The 21,115-nt window shown below is 39.8% G+C and overlaps 2 protein-coding genes across 2 annotated transcripts in view; both read right to left on the bottom strand.

The window, feature by feature from the left end:
* The window catches only part of LOC145443509 (uncharacterized), a 61,023-nt gene extending 56,885 nt beyond the window's left edge, over nt 1-4,138 (bottom strand). Inside the window, exon 1 of the mRNA XM_080321469.1 lies at nt 2,720-4,138. Coding sequence (XP_080177595.1) covers nt 2,720-4,025 — 1,306 coding nt within the window. The 5' untranslated portion in view covers nt 4,026-4,138. The remainder of the gene's footprint in view (nt 1-2,719) is intronic.
* Nucleotides 1-20,296, bottom strand: part of LOC145443696 (uncharacterized) — a 116,151-nt gene extending 95,855 nt beyond the window's left edge. The window contains exon 1 of the mRNA XM_080321641.1: nt 20,110-20,296. Within this exon, the coding sequence (XP_080177767.1) occupies nt 20,110-20,269 (160 nt within the window). The 5' untranslated portion in view covers nt 20,270-20,296. The remainder of the gene's footprint in view (nt 1-20,109) is intronic.
* Between the last annotated feature and the right edge of the window lie 819 nt (nt 20,297-21,115).

Here is a 21,115-nt window from a genome sequence, read left to right as displayed (position 1 = left end):
AGTCAAAAAATCGTGAAAATTGTTTACAAAGTCAAAACAAATTTTTGACCCCTCCATTTCATTTGTATCGTAGATATTGATATTTTACAGCTTGTAGCCTACTTTATAGGCCTGCCATTGTAGATGGCCCATTGTCTGCTGATCGTCGATCATAAACCGCCGAACGATACAAATAGGTTGACAATTGACATGGTGTTATGGTCAACGTACCGCAATATCCTAACTAAAGAAAGGTTGCTAGGGCATTGCATGGCTATTTTATCAAGAAGCGCATGATGGATAATTGTGATGGGCGACAGCATTGTCAGAATGAAACAACATGGTGTATCCCCGGCAGTGAACACAGTGTTGTCAGCCAACAATTACTGCTGTTGAACGATTTTTCTCTATTCTTGGCAAGATGCTTAGTAAGGACAGACACTTGCTACCCGATAAATGTAGGAAAGTATCGTTCGTTATACTGCAACAAATTTTAATTAACTGTACCATAATAAGCGGTGTAACTACTTAGCCAGATATCATTAAAATAAAAAATTTTCATGTCAAAATTTGTCAGTTTTCAAATCAAAAACGCTTTTTTCAGGCCCAACTACTTCGTAAGGACAGACAGTCCTAACCAGCAATGATTATAAGTAGTATAATTTTACCATTATAAGCGAAAACACCTAATTTACGTACGTGAGGTCAAAAGTTGGTAAAAATTAAGTTTTTTATATCAACATCCTCAGATATTTACGAAAAAAATAGCCCTAGTTATTACACCCCACATAAGTAAAATACGCGATTACGGCGTCATAAATAGTGAAAACATTTTGATCGCCTACGGCGTGCGTAAATTATGTAGGTGGTGCGCGAGCACTGCATAAGACCTCGAAGTGGTACGTGGGTGGAAAAAGGGTTGGGAAACACTGTACTGGACAGTGGCCGGGAACCTTTTTCGACCGAAAATTCATATTGGCCATATATTTTCAATTGTAACTCCCAAAGAGCCATACATGTCAATCATCTGCTACGTCACAATTGAACATCCCTGGCGTATGCAAGCATTAATATATGAGATTCGCAGTATGCGCTGTTTTTCTGCAGTCGGTAGGGGGAGCTAAACATGGTCAATAGAGCAGTAGATACCCAATGTGTGATACGCCAGTGACGTGGGGTAAGGAGAGGCAAGGTAGGCTGTGCCTCAGATATCGTCAGGGATGAAAGAATGAACATTGTGAACCCGGCAGGGGTTATTGATATCTTCTATCGATGTTTATTACTGACTGGATTTTGAACATTTTTATTCCCAAAATAATGGTATTTTCATATTTATTGTACGGAAATAAAGCGCGGAAGAAGAGGTAAGGGTCAGATGAGACACAGATGGGACACAGATGGGCTAAGCTTTACTTGCGACAGCACAACTCATCGTAAATAGCTTAATTCGAATTTATGATCACTGATATTAATCAAATGTAATCGTCGCACTGATTCTGAAAATCTAAGAATTGATCTACTTCTAAGATATTCGGCGTAACCGAATCTTCCGTTACACACCTGCATTGTTACGGCGGTGATAGAAAGCTACTGATCAATCAAGAAAATTGATAGCTATGGCGCTGTTTTTAATTTGAACATGTAATTGCGAATGTCAATTCCAAGTCATTTTATTTCTCATCATAGATAAGAAAGACAATGTGTACTTGAAAACTGCATTGTTCAACAAGGGTGGCCATGTCTTCTATTCTCTTTCGTCAATCAGGGTATCGTGCAATCCAAGATTGCTATAGGCGCGCGTTTGTGGTTAGACCGAATTCGCGAGTGGTATTAGTCGTTGGTGTAACAGCACTTGAACGCGGGGATTTTGCAAAGAGGTCGGCACGATTCCCTAACCCTGGATACCCCACTGTCTTGACCTCTCAAAGACATGTTTATGCTGACACGAGAATAATTATTCTATCCTTCATTAAAATTTATTAACAAGTTGCTACAATATTGATAAATTAGGTACAAAATTTAAAAAAAATTATCAAATAGCCATATCCTGTACCCAAAAGAGCCATATATGGCTCACGAGCCATAGGCTCCCGACCGCTGTACTAGATGCACGTGAATGTACCCAATTAAAAACGACAATGGAGCTGGAATGTCTTTGTTTAAGTCCATTCTCAATTTTCATGGCATGGATCGTCATTGTTCCGATATAATCACTCATCTTGTGCTAAAACGAACACAATATTGTTTATATTTCAGTCCGTAACCTAAACACGAGAATTGCAAGCCTGTCTTCGAATTAAGTGGAACCCGCTCGAATTTGAAATTCGCAATTCAACTCTACCTACGTCCTACGGAAAAAGATACATAAGTCGAATTCTCTACTGCAGCGAATTGGAATATGTGTTCGTCCACTATCTCGCCCACAATATTTTATACTTAATCCAGCCACGTAATTTGATTTCTTAAAATTCACTTCCTAGTATAAAATTAGTATATTAGTATCATTTTCCAGCACGTTGCCGGTGTTTTGAGATTGATAATCATTGAACACCACGACGATATTATTCCTAAATGAGTGCCCACATTCGCTGAAAATGCCCATGTGGATTAGATACCCTACGTAAGAAATTATCGAGACGATATGCAGTTGACGTCGGTCGAATTCGAATTTAAATCCCGTTGAGGTTACAGTAGAGGGAAATCAAAAATTATAAACATAGTATTATGGTTGATATCTGACCTTCGTAAAGATCGTTTTCTGATTTCGAGAAGACGATGCCTGCCACGAAACTTCGCACAACGGACCATCGCTCTTCATGAAGATGTTCCAAATCGAAGTGAGAGAACTCGTTAAACTTCATTTCTGTTATAAAGATCGCTGCCAGATATTCTTGAAGGCTTTGATGACAGAAGAAGAATATGAAATCTCCTTGCATCAAATGTCGGCTGAGTAGATTGTTCCCTGGAACTTTCGTCATTAAATCTTGGATATCCTCTGCGGACACTCCAAACTGTATCAAGTCGGTCTCTTTGAACACGACCCTTTCTTCTTTCATACCTTGAAATGCCATTTTTTTAAGTTTGTGGACGATGGATAAAATTTGTGTCCTATTTCGAATGTTCTCAACGCTTTGCAGAGCTAATACGATTCTCTTGTACAGTTCTGTTAATGTTTTCGGAGGAGGTTTACTTGGATCCCTTCCCATCACAATTGCAGTTAAAATCAAGAAAACTGGGACAGAAATCAAATTCAGCAGTCTTGGTGACATGAATTCAATTTTCTGCCATATTTCCTCACCATTCTCTTTGAGTAAAAAGACAAATAGCCTATGCGCATCTTCTAAAGTAAGACCATTCAGCTTAATGATGGTTTCGGGTCGCGCCATCGCCGGCAACTCCGAAACCTTGAATTCGCGTGATGCTATGTAAACTTTCACGTGACGGAGGATATTACGGGATAGAATGTTATACATGACGGTCCAGGAACTTGCTTTTTCATGGTTTCCTATGTTTCGGAGACTCTTTTCATAAAACCTCCAGCTTGCTTGATCAAGCCCGTCAAATATTAAAATTGCATCAGACTGGTGATTATATAGCCATTTGAATGCATGATCTTCTTCCTCTTCGCTTTGATACATTCCCCCAAATAGAAATTGAGACGGTTTAAGTTCGCGAACTTCTTCTATATCCTTCAATTCAATATAAAGCACCATTTTTTTATCGTAAGATGGTGGATACTTGACATCGTCTCCAGTAGATATACCGAGAGCTTGTCTTGCTATTCTGCGTGTGAGTGTGGATTTTCCAGATCCAGCAGATGCCACTATGGCGGTTACTCCAACTGTTTCTAGCGAGCTTCCATTTTCTCTTTGCCATATGGATGTCATTACGTTATCAATTCCGATCGTTTTTGCTTTAATTTCCTCTTGGCAAAAAAACCCAACTTCCTTTGTCAGCTGATTATGGACACCTAACTTCTGAGATCGTTGCGTGCTGGAATTGTTATAGCGACCTTTGTAATAATCTTCCACGTCGATTTCTTGCATTTGCGGGAAAGCTTCAAAGTCAGGTTGCTGAAGCTTTTCAAATCTGAAAGGATGTCAACAGCCGTCAATTTCATGGTATTTTCGTTGGTAATTCGTATTAGATTTCTGGATATAATGCCTGAAACGGAAATAAAGAGTCATTTCATATGTACGGATCGATACAGTTTATCGTTACTTATATGTTAATTAAACCGCGCATGGATTTTCAAAAGTGCCCTGCATTGAGGTTCATGCTCACGTGAACACAGACTATTATAAACGGTTTGTTACGAATACAAATATATGACGGTACGATCGCATATCAAACTAATACCCCGTTTAGCCTTCCGTTCTGCAACCCTGTAGGCAGTGGATATTGATTGTATCATCAGGAAGGATTTCGCTTACTCTTCAGCCCGGTGTATCCTATGGCAGGAATGGGCAATTATTTTTCTCTACAGAAAACTATCTTACAAACGGCAATATACATTACTATGTTTGTAATTTGAAATTGTAATTGACAAAGTGTTCCTCGCAATTGCTTTGGAAGAACTTTTGGATTTGAAAACTATATTGAATATGTGAGTCATCTTTTCATTCCAATAAATTAATCCATCGAGCAATCCAACAATTCAAAGTGTACGATGTCGGGTAGCGAATTTGCGGGTGACGTTGATTATCGGTAGGCGCAGCGCAGCAACTATGTTTTCGTAATGATACAGACATTTCATCGAACTCAACGGAATAGATCTATTCGAGTTGGACCCCTACATTACTCGAATTCTGACACCGATTGTTATGCTCTTGATCTTATTCGAACAATAACTCATACGACGAAGATTCAGTATGAATTGAGAATATTATCAGCAGAACAACAACTTTAGGACAGGCGACACGGTCACGATCCAGAGTGCAGTTAAACGAAAATACGATAGAGAGTATAACACAAGGGTATAAATACAAGCACGACACGCGTGGAAATAATGATTGGCGGTAATTACTAGTCCTATAGACCTGTTCCGAAACGTAAACTTGCCTATTTATCGTGATTGCTTGTCATCGGTTCCTCCTATAATGGCGAATATTTTTCACCTCAGTACGCCGCATCTGGTACACCCTAGAGCAAGGGTGGGCAAACTTTTTTTCTCGCGGGCCGTACTATATAAAATTGGGATCATAAGCCTAAACGCACTATTGGTATTTGAATATATAGTGACGATATGGAGATATTGTATATGTTGATTCAAATCCAACCAATCGTCGATTCGCTGATATTGTGCACGGGTCGGAAACATTGGCGACATTTCATAAGATGGTCAAGCTCAATACACAATTTTCAAAACTGGGGATAAAAGTCGGTTCTCCCGATTCTTCGAACTGGATGGAGATTTGAATCAGGGAGCAGTGATCTGTTCATAAATTTAGAGATTCTACTTTTGGTTCAACTCCAGGACATACAATGCTGACACCGTCATAAATTTGATCGATCAATAAAATCGGAAGATGCAACATCATTAATTTTGTGTCCAAAATTTTCGAAGACAGCCCCTCCATCAGCTCCACTGTTTATTCTGATCACGTAGGCTAAACAAATGGATAAATATTTGAAAGTAATGTATGAAATAACCAATAGTATCGACGAAATTAATTTTCCGGGTGGAAACATTTTTCGCAATCTGCGCGATAAGGAGAAGCATCAAGATAACATTTCCTAGCATTTATCTTCCCAATTTCGGAGCACAGATAGCAAGCTTGTGGGATGTTCTGCTGGTACAGTTAAAAGCTTCTATACGCAGGAAATCAGTGATGGCGCAAAACCCCACAAGGGCTCTCCGGGGCGCGAAGTTTCCAGTAGCCTATTAGCAGGATTACATAACGTCTATATAGCCGACCCATGACGGGTCGTTCCCGGAATGCGGCCTTATGCTATATATTTAATCCAAATACGGCCGTGAATACCAAAAAGGCTGAACAGTGAACATCCCTGTGTTAGGCTTACTACGGAGTCAGCGTGTTATGTGGTCCGTGATGTACGAGTTTCCAGTAGACGTTACAAGGACGCACCACGAAAAAGGTTGAAGAGCACTGGTCTAAATCACAATTTTTCGTCATGTGCTTCTTGATATTAAAACCAATGCCTAAGCAGTCGTGATTCAGTTAGAATATTGCGGTACGTTGAGCTTAAGCTAGGTCAATCTGTTTGTTTCATTTGACCGTTTTTCGTTGGCCGGAAACTTATTGCTCGCGAGCCATATATGGATATTTTGGGTATAAGATATGGCTCTTTGAGGCATTTTCAATTTTTTACTTATTTGATCAATATTCCAGCAACTCGTTGGTAAATTTTCATGACAGCGAGAATAATTATTCCCGTGGAAGCATAAACATGTCTTTGAGAGGTCAAGACAGTGGGGTATCCAGAGTAAGGGGCTCGTACCACCGTCTTTTCAAAATCGCCAAATTTAAGTTGATGTCTTGGAAGTGACGTTCACAATTAAAAATTAAAAATAAAAACAACGCCATAGCTGTCCATTTTCTTGATTGGTTAGTAGCTTTTTAGCACCGCAGTAAAAATGTAGGTGTGTAACGCAACATTACGTTACGCCGAATATTTTAGAAGTTGATCAATACTTGGATCAGTGATCTTAAATTCTAAGCTATTTACGATGATTTGCGCTGTTGCACATAGGTGAGGGCTAGCCTTGTCCTAGCCTAACCTCTCCATTCTTGCTTTGTTTACGAACAATAAAAATGAAAATTTCGAGATTTTGGGAATAAAAATGTTCAAAAACTAGTCATTCATAAACATCGATAGAAAGTACCAGTAACCATTGAAGGGTTCACAATTTTCTTCACTCATCCATGACGACATCTGAGGCACTGCCTCAGTTTCCTCCGCAAACCCCACGTTATTGTCGTATCACACGGTGGGTATTTACTGCTGTAGTGAACATGTTTGGCTCCCACCCATGTGGGCAGAAAAATATCCGTACACCACGAATCCCATATATTGGTGCTACCAATACGTCACGGATGTAAATGTTGACGTAACAATTGATTGGCATGTATGGCTGTTTGGGAATTACAATTGAAAATATTGTCCAATATGTCTCTACCGTCGAAAACGGTTCCCCAAGCACTGGTTAATATGATTCACAATGAGCAGATAAAGCGTCGTCTACAACGGTGGCCCTATAAAGTAGGCTACAAGCTGTAAAATTTGTTTGATATGACGACAGAGTGGGGTGCCAAGTTTTTCATCATCATGAAGGTGTTTAAAAAGTTCGATAACCAATGGTCTGAATAATCCAGAATCCAGGATGCGTTGACGACAAAGATGCGATACAACTGAAAGGTCACCAAGTCTGCACCCCCGGTTTTTTTCTCCGTCATGCAATCCGTGGATGCTGACAGTCTAGCGTGATAGCTGCGTAGTGCGTATACCAGTTTTCGAGTCTTTACCCTGACGCGACCGGGAACCGAAATCACAACCTGCCGATCGAGAATCCGGACGCATCACCAATAAACTATCTCGCTCGGTTAAGTATACTAACCAGATGGCGTGAACCTCAACGAAAGCTTGTTGCAGTATATGGATTACGATGCTACGATTATAGATACGCAACTCAGTGTACCTAGTAAGATAATTATCAGTCCTGCCGCTAGCCCAATAATAATATAGTAGACCAATCTGTTCATTGGGACCTGCTCATTGCGGCAGCCACGCGGCCACGCCTACATATTGCGGTGTTGAAGTGGATACATCCTACACTTCGATGATATACATAAAGAACAATGAATTGCCCTGAACACATATTTACCATCTTGATCACTTGATGATGATGCTGATGACCGCTTAAAAAAATTGCTAACATTTCGTCGGATACTTTTCCACCAGTCTTTGTTTCTCCTTTGCTTATCACCTGTTTCAAAATGATTTATTACTAAAAACACGACATCTCTTATGAAATATCTCAACCGCATTTAACATGATTATCTACACAAGAGACATTGATCTTAAACGTGGTTATTTCCGGATCTTACACCAATCACTTAGTGACACTCGTAATATAAAAGAATATATATCATATATTATATTTATATCTGCTACTCATATAGGCTACTGTATTCATTTATAATATCATCCCAAGATGATCGATCGATCGCCTATATATATACGGGTTCATGAAGTGGAGTCCGCGGACCTCTTGGACCGACCGTTTGTTAGCTTTGGGGAGTTGCAGAAATGCCAGTCAATTCCCCAGGAATCTTAGGCTTATCGTAATAAAAATATGCTAAAGTTTTAATAATGGGTCAGCTTTGAGGTACCAAAGTCTCATGTTTAAGTGTCGCCTATGTAACTGTTTCACTTGCTCAAATGTGGGGGAAACCCGTATTTAAGTGAAGAGCAGGTATATCTCCCCTACAGATCAATGCCTCTCAACACTATTACACTTATTATTTTTAGTCGTGTGCCTATTTTTTTTTTAATATTTGGCTTGTGATTGGAACGTACGTTTACGTGAATCACTCTCCCTAATCGTGGCTCCGAATTGAATGGCAAAGCTTTATACTAACCTTGCCTTGGATGACTTGCTTTACTTTCAACACCGATCATGTTGTAAACGACCTGATCTCCACCCACAACGGTAACAGAGCTCTTTGTGAACTGCACATTGACATTTTCACCTTCAGCCAATGCTGCGTATCCTGAAACACATTTGATCACACATTTGATCATCATCACAATTAATACTCGATTAAGATTCGAGTACTCGAATCATTGCGCCCAGCCCTAGTGATAATCTGCCGTGAGCTGTACACTATTTCACAAAACATCATGAAGGAATACACCATATGCAGGTAGTCCGCGAATAATGTTTATTGGATCAATCAATGAAATGGATATAAAGAATACATCTTTGTCTAGTGTACAAAATATATCAAGCGTACGGGATCCATCTTCATTGGATATGTATATTGCATCATAAAACCGAATCCATGCGATTGTTTTTGCGCCATATACACCGACTCATAATACACATACACATGATTCGTGCATATGATAAGTGCATGATGTGCATATGCCGCTGGACAAGGAAGGTGCAGACAACGCCTTGTTCGGCTTTCTAAGTCTTGTGCCACCCCTTCATGCTCTGCTAGTACTGCATGAGCGCCAAGCAGGTAAGTCAAGGATGCCAGTGTTACTAAGCAGGTCTTTGGTCTTACCCAGCCGGGATTCGAACCCACGACCTACCGATCACGAAGCAGGACGCTTCACCATTATGCTTTCTTGTCGGCATGCTTTACACTCAGCTCAATATCAATGTACCAATAGTAAGATGCCAAATACGTTATCCGGACTGGCCTAGACTGTTTGGGCGTGAGCTTATATTACCTTACAAGTTCTCGTCGAAATCGTTGGCGAATCGACTACTGAGATTGAATTTATGGGAGTATTATATCATTTGCTTGCACCAGTATATATATGGTGAGGTTTGGAAAGTCAGCACGTGCTTCAGCATTTGTGGGATAATTTGGCCTGAGTCGTCGTTAGGTACATTAATATATCACTTCACTGAAATCTAGGGTCGGATTTATCAATAGGACGTCACGTGACGTCAAGGCTCAACGTTCGAGTACGCACAAAACCTTTTCAAAGTTCGTGTTCACACGAACCTGAACCTTCCGCGGTTTACACCATTCCTATATAAAACTGTTCGATATAGTTAGTGTTTATATGAATATTAAGTATAGTCTGAGCTCAAATATTGCATGCATAACAAACCACTTGTCCCAGGGGATGATGAAGGCATGACATCAGCGACACCAGAATTGTGACCACGACCTCCTTCTGCCATGGTATTTATAACCTAGAACCAATTAGCTAGCGTATCAGACAAAAACTGAACATACAAATATTAATTAAACTCCATGATGGATCTTTCTGAACATCAAGTCAGGACAATCGTTCCTGAGCACTGAGCTATATGGTAGATCAGCAGGTTATATTCGAGACTTATAGATAGTCACATGTTCACAAATTTGTAATAGCTCTCCTCGGATTATTTGGAAACAATGTGTGTATTAACAAATTGTACGAGTTGAACGTAATGCTATCAGTTTGTGTGACATCGCTAGGAGTAAGTGCAATAAATGAAATCGAATTCATTAAAATAATTTTTATAGAGACACAAAACCGGCCACTTCGATAGCACGGACAAACTGATATCCCTATCATGTCAAACATAGCAAGTATTCCAAAATTTACCGACAAGCTTATCACCTCGAACTCAGTGTCACGGAAAGTGAGAAAATCTTGACATTAAAATTCTGTCCCAAGATCAGGAACAATTGAACAGATGAACACTTATTCACGCGGTGGAAATATGTCAGTTGTAACGAATTTCAGTAAAATGTGAGCGATATTGTCGATGCTATAGGTGGCGCTGAATTGTGCTGAGCTCTAGGCTACGATGCATGCGCTGTGTGTAAGCCGGGAAGAGATAGAGGATACAAAACGGAGTTTTATCGGTTTGATCGTGTAATATATTTGATCCCTACACGATTCTACCACGCAGATACTCCCGAAAGGTATCAATTTCGGCTGCGGAGTACCAAAGCGGTATTTTATTGCATGTGATATATGATGAAGTCAATGCAAATATTTATTTTTTGCATTTCATTTGGCAAATCGAATATACCTCATTGATTCGAGTCTGAATCGAATATTTGGCTTCGAGTGGAGTGGCGAATATTGGAATATCACTCATAACGACGTCACAAGGACGGTGAAAGTTTAAATATGTGTCTGGTACGCGGCCACCAATAACATAATGTCCATTCAACGTTAAATTAAATAATAATCCTTGGTGTTTTCAACCATACCTATTCAATTTCAACTTCTGACACTTCTGTATGTTTATTCCTACTTCACATAAATGTCGTTTCCGCAACCTTCTGTTGCTTTGTACTGCGTGTTTCGTATACTGCTATAGGACTGCGTATGATTTGAGTAGGCGATTAGATTATCTCTCACTAATGAATTCGAATCATCAGAAAGAATACTCGATTGAAATTACAGTACTCGAATCATTGTGCTCACGTCCATCGATTACTATATAAATTTCGCTAGGGTTACCATACGTCACGAGATAGCGCAGTGGCATAATCCGTGGCTGCAACACCAACGGGTTGCGGGTTCGAGTTCGACCGAGGTCGACTTCAGAATTCCCATTTTTAAGTGCTGGAGGTTTATCTAGGCTCCTCCTCACCATGGCATCCGCGTAAGCGGTGTCTTGCGAAAAGCCTAAGTGGGCCGTGTTATAAGTCGACAAACACCATGAACACCACAAGCAAGCCATACCGTGTCCTCTTTTTTGACCTTTTCGAAAGTGCCCCGAAGGACGCCTAAATGTTCTCTTTTTTTGAAAATTTCCCCTCTTTCTTTCTTGAGGATATGGGTTAAATTACGCGGAAATTGGACTGAGAAATAGGAAATCAGCGGCCAAGTAACGATCCGACGCGCGTTTCAGGACTTGAGCCTGAAAAACGACCTTTTTTAGTCAAACAACGAAGAACCTGTTAGAAATGGGTATTTCCGGAGTTGAGCCGGAAAGTTGACTTTTCATTTGTAATTTTTAGTCAAGGAACCAATAAGTCGGGAATAAATTACCATTTTCGCAGGATTTTACTCAGTATTGTGAGTATGGAAATTTTGAAAAGTGTATTCTTTTCCGATTTCCAAAATACGGTAACCCTAGGATTAACTGTTTATATATCCTCACTGATGTACATAACAGCCCAATACAGGGACACCTTTAGTATCGACAATATCACTGACAATTTAATGTAAAACGTATTGCTAACCATATGCTGACTAATGGTTATTTATTGTTACTTCAGCTTGTAAAATTCGATACTACTGACATATTTCCACCGCGTAAATAATAACTGTTCAACAGTGCTTGATATTGGGACAGAATTTCAACGCGAAGTCTTTCGCAATGTCTGTGACACTGAGATCAAGTTGACAAGTTCGTCGGGATGTTTTGGAAGACCTGTTATGATAGTATGTTTGACACGATCTAGATCTCAGTTTGCTCGTGCTATCGCAGGAGCCGGTTGTGTGTCTCTACAAAATTATATTAATGATTTCGATTTCATTTATCGCACTTCCGCCAGGTTATGTCAGCCAAATTGATCGCATGATGTAAAATGCATACAATTTGTTTTTAAACAAATGGGCAGGTAAAAAGGCAGTGCTTTTCAACTTTTTTGAGACCCATTTGCACTTTTTTGGAAATAAACGTTCATCCGCACTGACTGCGTATGACTGCACTATGGGCAAATACATTATATCTCACTTATGAATTGGAATCACCAGAATTGATGCTCGATTAAGATGTAGAGGTCAGTGCTCTCGATCTTTTTTTGTCGTGGTACACCCTTTTAATATTCCCTCGTGAGTCCTAGTCGAAATTGTTCGCAAAGCGACGGGAAACGTTGATTTTATTGGATTATTATATCATTCGATTGCCTCAGTTGATACATTTGACGACGTTCAAAACCTCAATATATACTTCAGGATTGTGGCATTATGTGACCCGAGTGGTTGCTAGGTATCGTGTACTGCTGTAAATTTATATAGGCTGTCATTTCGTTGAACGGACGACTGTAAATTGCACTAAGTAAATCGCGTTGACGTTTTACTGCATATTTAGCCGCTTTATTGATCAACCGTTTCAACACTACGGAGCGGTTGCCTTCTAAGCCTACACCGCGTCCATTTGCTCTCAGCATCTCCCCTGTCGACCAGCGCCCTCTTCAGGCTCGCGAAAGCTCCCAGGGGGAAGGGAGCGCTGGCGTCCACTTTAAGAACCACTGCACTATACACTAATGTGTTCCATTTATATCTGAATCTGGTCGCTTAATGCCTAGTACAAATATGTTATACTGACCACCAATTTACAGTCTCACATCCATCGGTAGGAATTGTTTCCATAAGTATTCGAAGTCATAGTTAAAACCAATGATGAAAAGTCTCGTCAAACTATGATACGAACCCTGCAGTGCTCATCTACTTTTACAAACAAGTCAATACACTAGTCTGAAAGCCTTCGGCAAACCCCTAATTTCTGCTTATATTCACTAAACAAAAAATAATATATTACTCATCCAATTACAGTTCTGTCAAATATTGTGCAAATCGCCACAAAACGAGCCAAAATCTACTGGTACGTCACGTGACGTACTGTCATCACATGATATCTCTGAATTCTGTCGCTAATCACTTCTAGCCTGGTGAAATAATGTCGATGCACTAACTGCGACGTATAGCCTACCTTTATGTCACCCTATTGATATAAACGTCAAACAATATCGAGAAGTAGACCATTGTTCTAGTTGAGGAACCTTGTTTTGATTTGGAGTTTTATGTCGTCGCCTGAATAGAGATATCCGTTACGTTGATATGGTTGCAACAATACCGTGCGTGTGACGTCATTCCAATCGCACATCGCTAAGTAGTTGTGTTGCTGTTGCAAAATAGTAATCATAATCACTCTCATTCTTTCCAAACTACACCGAGCAATCACGATCAAGTTGGTGGTCTTTAAGCGGGACTACGCGAGCTTCGCCTGGCGTAAGCTTCAACAGAATCACACCTAAATATGTAGGGGAGATGTGGTACCGATGGATCACTGGGACCGAAAATATTTGAAAAATTCTCCATGATAATTCCATGATTACACTCCGTGAATTTGTCTACAGTTACATGCTGACAGAATCTTTCCTCACATGCAAAAAAATCCGACCTGCGTGAGTTATGGGGTCTGTGACGAATGATTTACGTTTTAGGGGGTGTAAAGTGAATTTGGATCGACATTTGCATTTTTCTATATCAACTTCCAGACTAACAAACCCGCCATAATTTTTGATGTGAAGTATAGGGCTTATATCAGGGTATATATTGGCACATATTTTTTAATCAATATCATCCTCGAGTGGACTGTTTTCAAGTCAATTACAATATTTATGGGGTGGGGGACCTATGGTACCATAGCCAAATCAAGCAAAATAGATGGGCCAACTAATCACTTAACAACAGAAACTCGCCTACATATATATAGGCTGTAAATCATAGGTACCTGTGGTGTTTTATCGCTATTACGAGTTATTTGAAAGTCAAAATGTCGATTTGCGGGAAATATGTACATGGGCATTAATTTTGGAAGTTTAGGCGTATATCAAAACATGATTTTATGCCAATATTTCAGTTGATATAATCTATTTTATTCTTGAAGGTCGCAACGAAACATTCTTCATTGGCTTGCTGTAGCTTAGCTTATAGTACACAACAAAACAAGTTAACAAATTTGAGTTTTTGAGCGTATGTCTCATAGGTCCAGTGGTCGTGTGCCGTTGGACCCACCGGGTGGGGACCGATGACACGTTCGAGCAACAAATTTTAAACGTTTATAAATATTTTTTTGAAAAGGCGGATATTCATGTAAATATCCGCGATAGGTAGAGCTTGTATCGAAGTGTTGAGACAGCAAAAGATCTGCCATTCTCGGCTGAAGATTTGAGGGCCAGAGATCATTTTGCAATTTTTGATCCATCGGTACCACATCTCCCCTACTACCCAAAATCAGCATTGATTGAAGTTTACATTTTATTTGAGTTACATACGTATGTTGTAACTATCTTCGGGTTATTTTTATTTTTGATGGTTTACCGGTCCGCGATCTCAAAAAGGTTAAGAACCACTGCTTTATGATGTAGAACAACACGGTAATAGCGGGATCCTTCCACTAGTGACTAGATGATGCCGTACGTAGGCCTACGTGCTATATATAGCAGTGAAGTCAAAGTCAATTTCTGTCACTAGCCACATTCAGACTTGTTGATCGCTTACAGTCAGGTCCAGTCTATTGGAGCCGAAGCATCACCTTAAAAGCCGGCCCGCGACTGGATTTTCAGCAGCCCACAGAGAGTGTCTATCCTAAAAGTGCAATTAGGATATGAAAGCATTGACGAATTCTATGCGTTACATAATGATGATCCAAGTTTTCCAGCCTGAAAACATTAACATGACAAGGTTGCATTTCAATATAATTTATGTTCACGAGTAGTCTTTACTAAGGGTTTCTGCATCAGACATGCAGCCGGAGTTCAAAGAAGTAATTGACGAATTTGATCGATCTCAGATATCTGATTGACTGCAACAGCTATTTAACTACAATAAATTAATATATCCATTAAATACTATTTTGGTCTTTGTGCTTAAACATAAAGTTTGCATCGAATACGATTTAATAATTGTATATCCGGATGAAAACGTGATTATTGTATTAGTTATGTAATCCTTACATAATATTCGAGGCTGCCGCCATAGCCACCCGTTTCTACACCAGCCCAAGCGTGGACTGTGTATAGCTAGAATCACGACTAAAGCAGCAATCCCCCCCCCCGCGCTCTAAAAGTTGGTCTTGGGCCCCATACGCATGTCCTGTTTTTTTTTTCAAGTTGATGACCGCATTCCGTCAATAATGTGGGTAATTGTATTATATTATTACCCTCACAGACCGCGATGGTCAGATTTACCTGTATAAGAGATGGGGGCACGTAATTGATAATTTTAACTTCTGGTATGCTGGTATTATTATAATATTGTATGTTGTTGACTCGTTACCTCCCGTCTGTTATATAATCAAAAGATATTGTAGAGTCGCCCAAACGCAGCAGACTAAAAGAAAAAGTGTCGTGAGACGCGCACACAAATTTAAATGTCACCCGACGCACCCACAAAGGAATGAAGACATTTAATTTGTGGGGCTGAGATTGGAATGACAGGACTATACGTCACGCCCACCAAGCGCGAGTATATACATAGGACACATAGCTCCAGCCAAGGTCTTTGGTAGCACACCTTGTGGAGTCGGACGTTAGCCGAAACTGCATATATGTCATTTGGCGTGTTTATGACGCGGTAATGACCGGCACCGAAATGCCTATTCCTATAAATCATGCTTTGTTCTTGAGGGGGGAGGCATGCATTTGAAAATCAAGCTATCTAGAGACATTAAATCGCGAAGCTCGAAGAAAATTATGTAATCGTGAGTAATCGTGATTACTTTTCCAATGTAATCGTAATCGTAATCGACTACTTCCTGATTTTGCTGTAATTGTAATCATAATCGTAATAGCGTGATTCATAGGTAATTGCAATCGCAATAGATTATATTCATGAAGTAATCACCCCATGTCTAATACTAGTATACTAATCAAGCTGACTGCCTTATTTGAGCTTCCGAAACTTGAAATGTACCAACGATTGTACACAACAATGAAAGTGTGAATCTACTATATGCACAATTTTTGCAGTTAATGCCAGTTTGTAGTCTTGTTGATTATTGGTGAGATTAAGCTTCAGACAAACGTTGAGATTTCCGTCCGTTAAACGAGATCATAGGTTCGTCTTGATATTTTTTAAATGCCAAACATTGTCACTACAGCAGAACATATCCTCTGCAGGGTGCAGGACTAAATTTAATGTGAGCAAATCTCTACCACATTCTCAGATGATTAAGTAGTCATACAAAACAATAAAACAAAACCCAATACAATTAACTTCCCCGTATTGCCAAATCGAACCAAATTATATTAGCTCGTAGGCATTACCCGATGGTTGTTGTAACAACCTGGATTTGATCTTGAAAATAGCACATACAATTGGACCGTAAATTAGTCCAGTGGTCTAATAGCGAAGTCCCAACCCAAAAGCGGATCTTTGACCACTTACCCCTTGTTTTTACTACAATCCTTATAATAGTGGGGGCGCCAGATTCAAACAATTTTTGGAAGGGGGCGCTGAAGAAAGTCAAAGGTTAAGAACAACTGATATAGTACATCAATTTACTGGTTGTCTTCAAGATTGGTTTATTTATCTGGCTGAATTTTCGTGCAAACCGCGTGACGTGTCTGGCACCATGGGTTTCGAGAATGTTCTCTATTGCCGTTAGAGATTTATGCTGGAGGAGGTGTGTGATTTATGCTGTCAGTGGGGTTTGCTGCAGATGGCTTGGTGAATCCATTGTGTCCTTCACTGGACACATGCAAGTGGGTGATAACGGGGATTGAATGACTAATTGATGCGACAGATACGTACGTATTGCCGATTGATGATTGTCGATTGTAGATATATATTTTTACAAAAAAAAGTTTCGTACGTTGGGCTCGTATGTCATTCCAGTTCTGACTCCAATTTAAATTGCTTCATCATTTCTGACAGCGATATACGGTTTCAGATATTTGATGATCGCTTTGTATTGATCCTCCGCATAGATATTAGCAAGCTCAGCGTCTCGTTTTTCCAAGATAATCTTGCAGCTTCTTGGTTCATTTGGCTGTGATGATAAAATAAGGCGAAGAATCTGATACCATCCCATTCAATTGCACATTTACCTGGACACGAGATGATCAAGGTAATAAAATTTTTTTCCAGAACGATTAGTATAATGTTTAATATCTAGACCAGTGGCTTTAACCTACTATCTCGTGGAACCCTTACGCCAATCTGCATTCCTTCACGGAATCCCAAATTTTCTCTGAGTCATATGAAAATAAAATATACCACAATACACATCGAAATTACATTACTATAGATTGCTGGTGCGCAAAGGAGCTGTGCATCGACAGAGTGGTAAACGAGCAAAACCAATAAAATGAGATTTCCAATAAAAACAAAATCACTATAATTCATTGCAAATCTGCTATTCCTTTTCAAATACATTTAGCTACGTACTCATCTTGTATTTTCATGACATTTCATGCTATCATTTTGATCAAAATGTCTAAATCGCCGTGGTGCAAAAAGCCTTCGACGCGAAAAGCACAACTGAATGTTTTTATACATACCCATTCAGAAATGCTAGGCTTACAGTTTCATCGTTTTGTTCGATCGAAATGAAAGCGTGATACCATTTGCTTGTGTACAAATGATTATATAAATATTGAAGATATAATTGGCTAAGGGCTTAGAAGGGCAGAGATTCGATATCGAATCCTAGCTTGCCATGCACACGCCATTGCACAGGACGTATCACCACAACAACGGTCACAAACTCACCATTCGACTTCTGAACGGCCCAAATGTAGGCAACACAAATTATTGTATGGGTCAAGTGTGTGTCTTGAGCTCCTGACTCACGGAACTCCTGAAATTGGCTCAGGTAACCCCTAGTGCTCGATGGAATATCGGTTAAGATCCACTGCAATAAATATAGATAGGATATACAACCGACACTTCGAAAAGCCGATGTTTCGATTTTTAAACCAAGCCCCGCTGCATACGGCAATGCTCGGTACGAGCCAGGGCACGGTAAAAACGAGCCAAGCTTGATGTACAGACGTTAACCATTCTCATGGGCGGGGAATGCACTGTATAATTTGATATGAACTGATGTTTGCTGTATTCATTTACCATTCACAATTTAATTCAATTTCCAATTTTTTGCGAATTCAGTGGTTCTAATTCTAATCTTATTTTGAAAAAACTGTGTAGCTCTAATACTAATTCTAATCTAATTTCCAAAAGCTGGGTAGCTTTAATTCCTATTCTACTCTAATTTATAATGAACTTGTGTAGCTCTTATTCTAATTCTAATCTAATCAGGAAAAGCTGAACATTTTCTAATTTTCCAAGTCCGCACGTTACCATGGCGTGTCATCAGAAGTCATATGTATGAGTTTGGCCAGATTTGTGTGTCTACTGCCTTGACCTCCTTTGGAACCACTCAGGCTGGTTCGTGGAACCTCTGGTGTTCCGTGCAACACCGGTTAAGAATAGGGTTACCTTATTTTTGTGAAGCAAATTCCGGACACTCTCAGGCGCTCACTAGCGGATTCAAAATGAGGCATATTACATTATCTGCCAATATGACGTCACACTGGCAAAGCATTGCCCATTGACTGTATACAGGAATGGAGTGGAACATAGGTCATGAATTGGGACATCTCCATCTGTAACGTGAGCTCTGGTGATTGCTACTTTCTAGGATTTGCATTAAATTTATTCACGGGCCGGATGAAATCGTGTGGCGGGCCGTCTGGCCTGTCGGGATTGTGTTTGACAGCCCTGCTGTATTGTTAGGTCGGTGTGGTTGTGTATTTTATTCAGGTCCAAAACAACATTTTTTCAGCCCCGCTTCCGCCCAAAAAATGCACTGATCTTGCGACCACCATTGGGTACTCGATGTAACTTCTTGGGCACTTACTATATGCATCTGGTTGTTGAATTTTATGAATGAATTATGTCAATAATATTGTTTTTCCATATATTTGGCTACTATAAAATTCACTGGCAGGCTGCACATCCGGCGATTTACAGCCTTTTATGGTCGCTACCTCATTTCCAACTTGAAAATGTTCCGTGGCTCAGCTCGAAACTTGATATGCTGATTACCAAAATAATTTCAGTTTGCCAATACTTACTTGCGGCCTAGAAAGCTGATTGCGCCCAACACCATCGCGATCAGATAAAGGCAAACGACCATAAGACTTGGAACCAATGTCTGTTACTGAAGCATCCGATCGGCCATAACCAACTCTAGGAATATACCGTCAGCTTATAATTGCGATTACAATTAGACTTATTTCAGCAAATGATGGTTATTTTATTTATTTTTTCGATTGCATTTTTTGCAAGGGCGGTGCCTGGTGCCCGCACGAATATCAATATCCGTGGCATTAACTCGCGCGCATCTCGAAGAAAAACTTTGGAAAGCTCAAATCTGCTTGAAAATAATATTGCTTATGTTGATTTACGAAATACTTTTGATCCTACTTCAAGCCTTCAAAATGCCGGACGCAGTTTTTCAGTGAAATTCCATACGTATGGCAACCCTAGTTAAGAACCACTGATATAGATTGATATGCATAACGCTAAGATAAATTGATGGTATTTCAGAATATTCGAATTGTTTCTCTCCTTATTACATAAAAATGGGATTTGACATAGACCAGTATTTTCTCGAATGAGAAGTTGAACATTATGCTCACAAAAACGCATGCGTACATACTCATTGCTCATACATACGCTTACCATGTTCCTGTAGTATTTTCAAACTGAGCCGATATTCCAAGTCGGAAAGCCTCTGTATGACTTCGTCAGTGGTCGCAAATTGATTACCATCGTACGGTGACGAGATAGTGGAATTTGCGAGCAATAAAACTCCAGTACGAAACCGCATCAACGGGTCCATAGTAAGCTGTATACTTGATTTTCTAAATTTCGACCTACAATGACATTTCATTTTACAATGTGGAGGCATGCGTCAAGTGTAACTGCGAACTCTTAAACTGGATGTTACAGACTTGAGCATGAGATTTATAACACCACCGCCAATCACAGTTGTGACCAATGTTCCCTCTAAGCTGCGCACGTGCGCAAATGTGCAGTGCTGACACGTTTTCTGCGCACAGAAAATCTAAGTTGCGCACAAAAATTCCGAAGTGATGACCTTTTTTTAGTCGTTACGCACTGTTGTCCAAGGGTCTGCGCAGCGAGTTGCTGAGTGTGCGCAGACTCGTCAAAAATTAGAGGGAGCATTGGTTTTGAATGCAGACATAAATTACTTGTTGATGGATTAACCGACTCCCGTTTAAATTTCCAATACACCTTTGAATTTTTACTGTCTTTCTGGATCACTGCATCATAGCGTGGCAACGCCTTAAATTTATATATGAAGCGAAATTCCTCAATCAATTTTGAACTACATTTGATATCACGTTGAACATCCCCAGACAGCTGTTTCGCACATGTCCTAAGTTATCTCCAACACTGAAATGACGGATTGTCATTAATATTTTAAGATCTCTTTCCATATCTATGTTGCGGCAGTTTCCTCTAATAACAAATATCATTTTTACTCTCAGTATGATGTTTACAGAAATGATTTCGGAGTAGTAATAATTGATTTCCCATCTTAATTATGAAACCCCTAGTTCATTTTGGAAACGTGGTTTCTATGTATCAAGTAGAACAGAAGATTATGATGAAATGACAGAACATCTGAGCAAGTGACGCTCAATGATATACCTCCTACTGC

Source organism: Botryllus schlosseri, chromosome 1 (genome assembly GCF_051294905.1).
Source record: "Botryllus schlosseri isolate E-star chromosome 1, Bs_hap1, whole genome shotgun sequence".
In the NCBI taxonomy this organism is placed as follows: Eukaryota; Metazoa; Chordata; class Ascidiacea; order Stolidobranchia; family Styelidae; genus Botryllus; species Botryllus schlosseri.
Note: the sequence above shows the minus strand (reverse complement) of the source record. Positions and strands in the feature narration are given on the sequence as shown.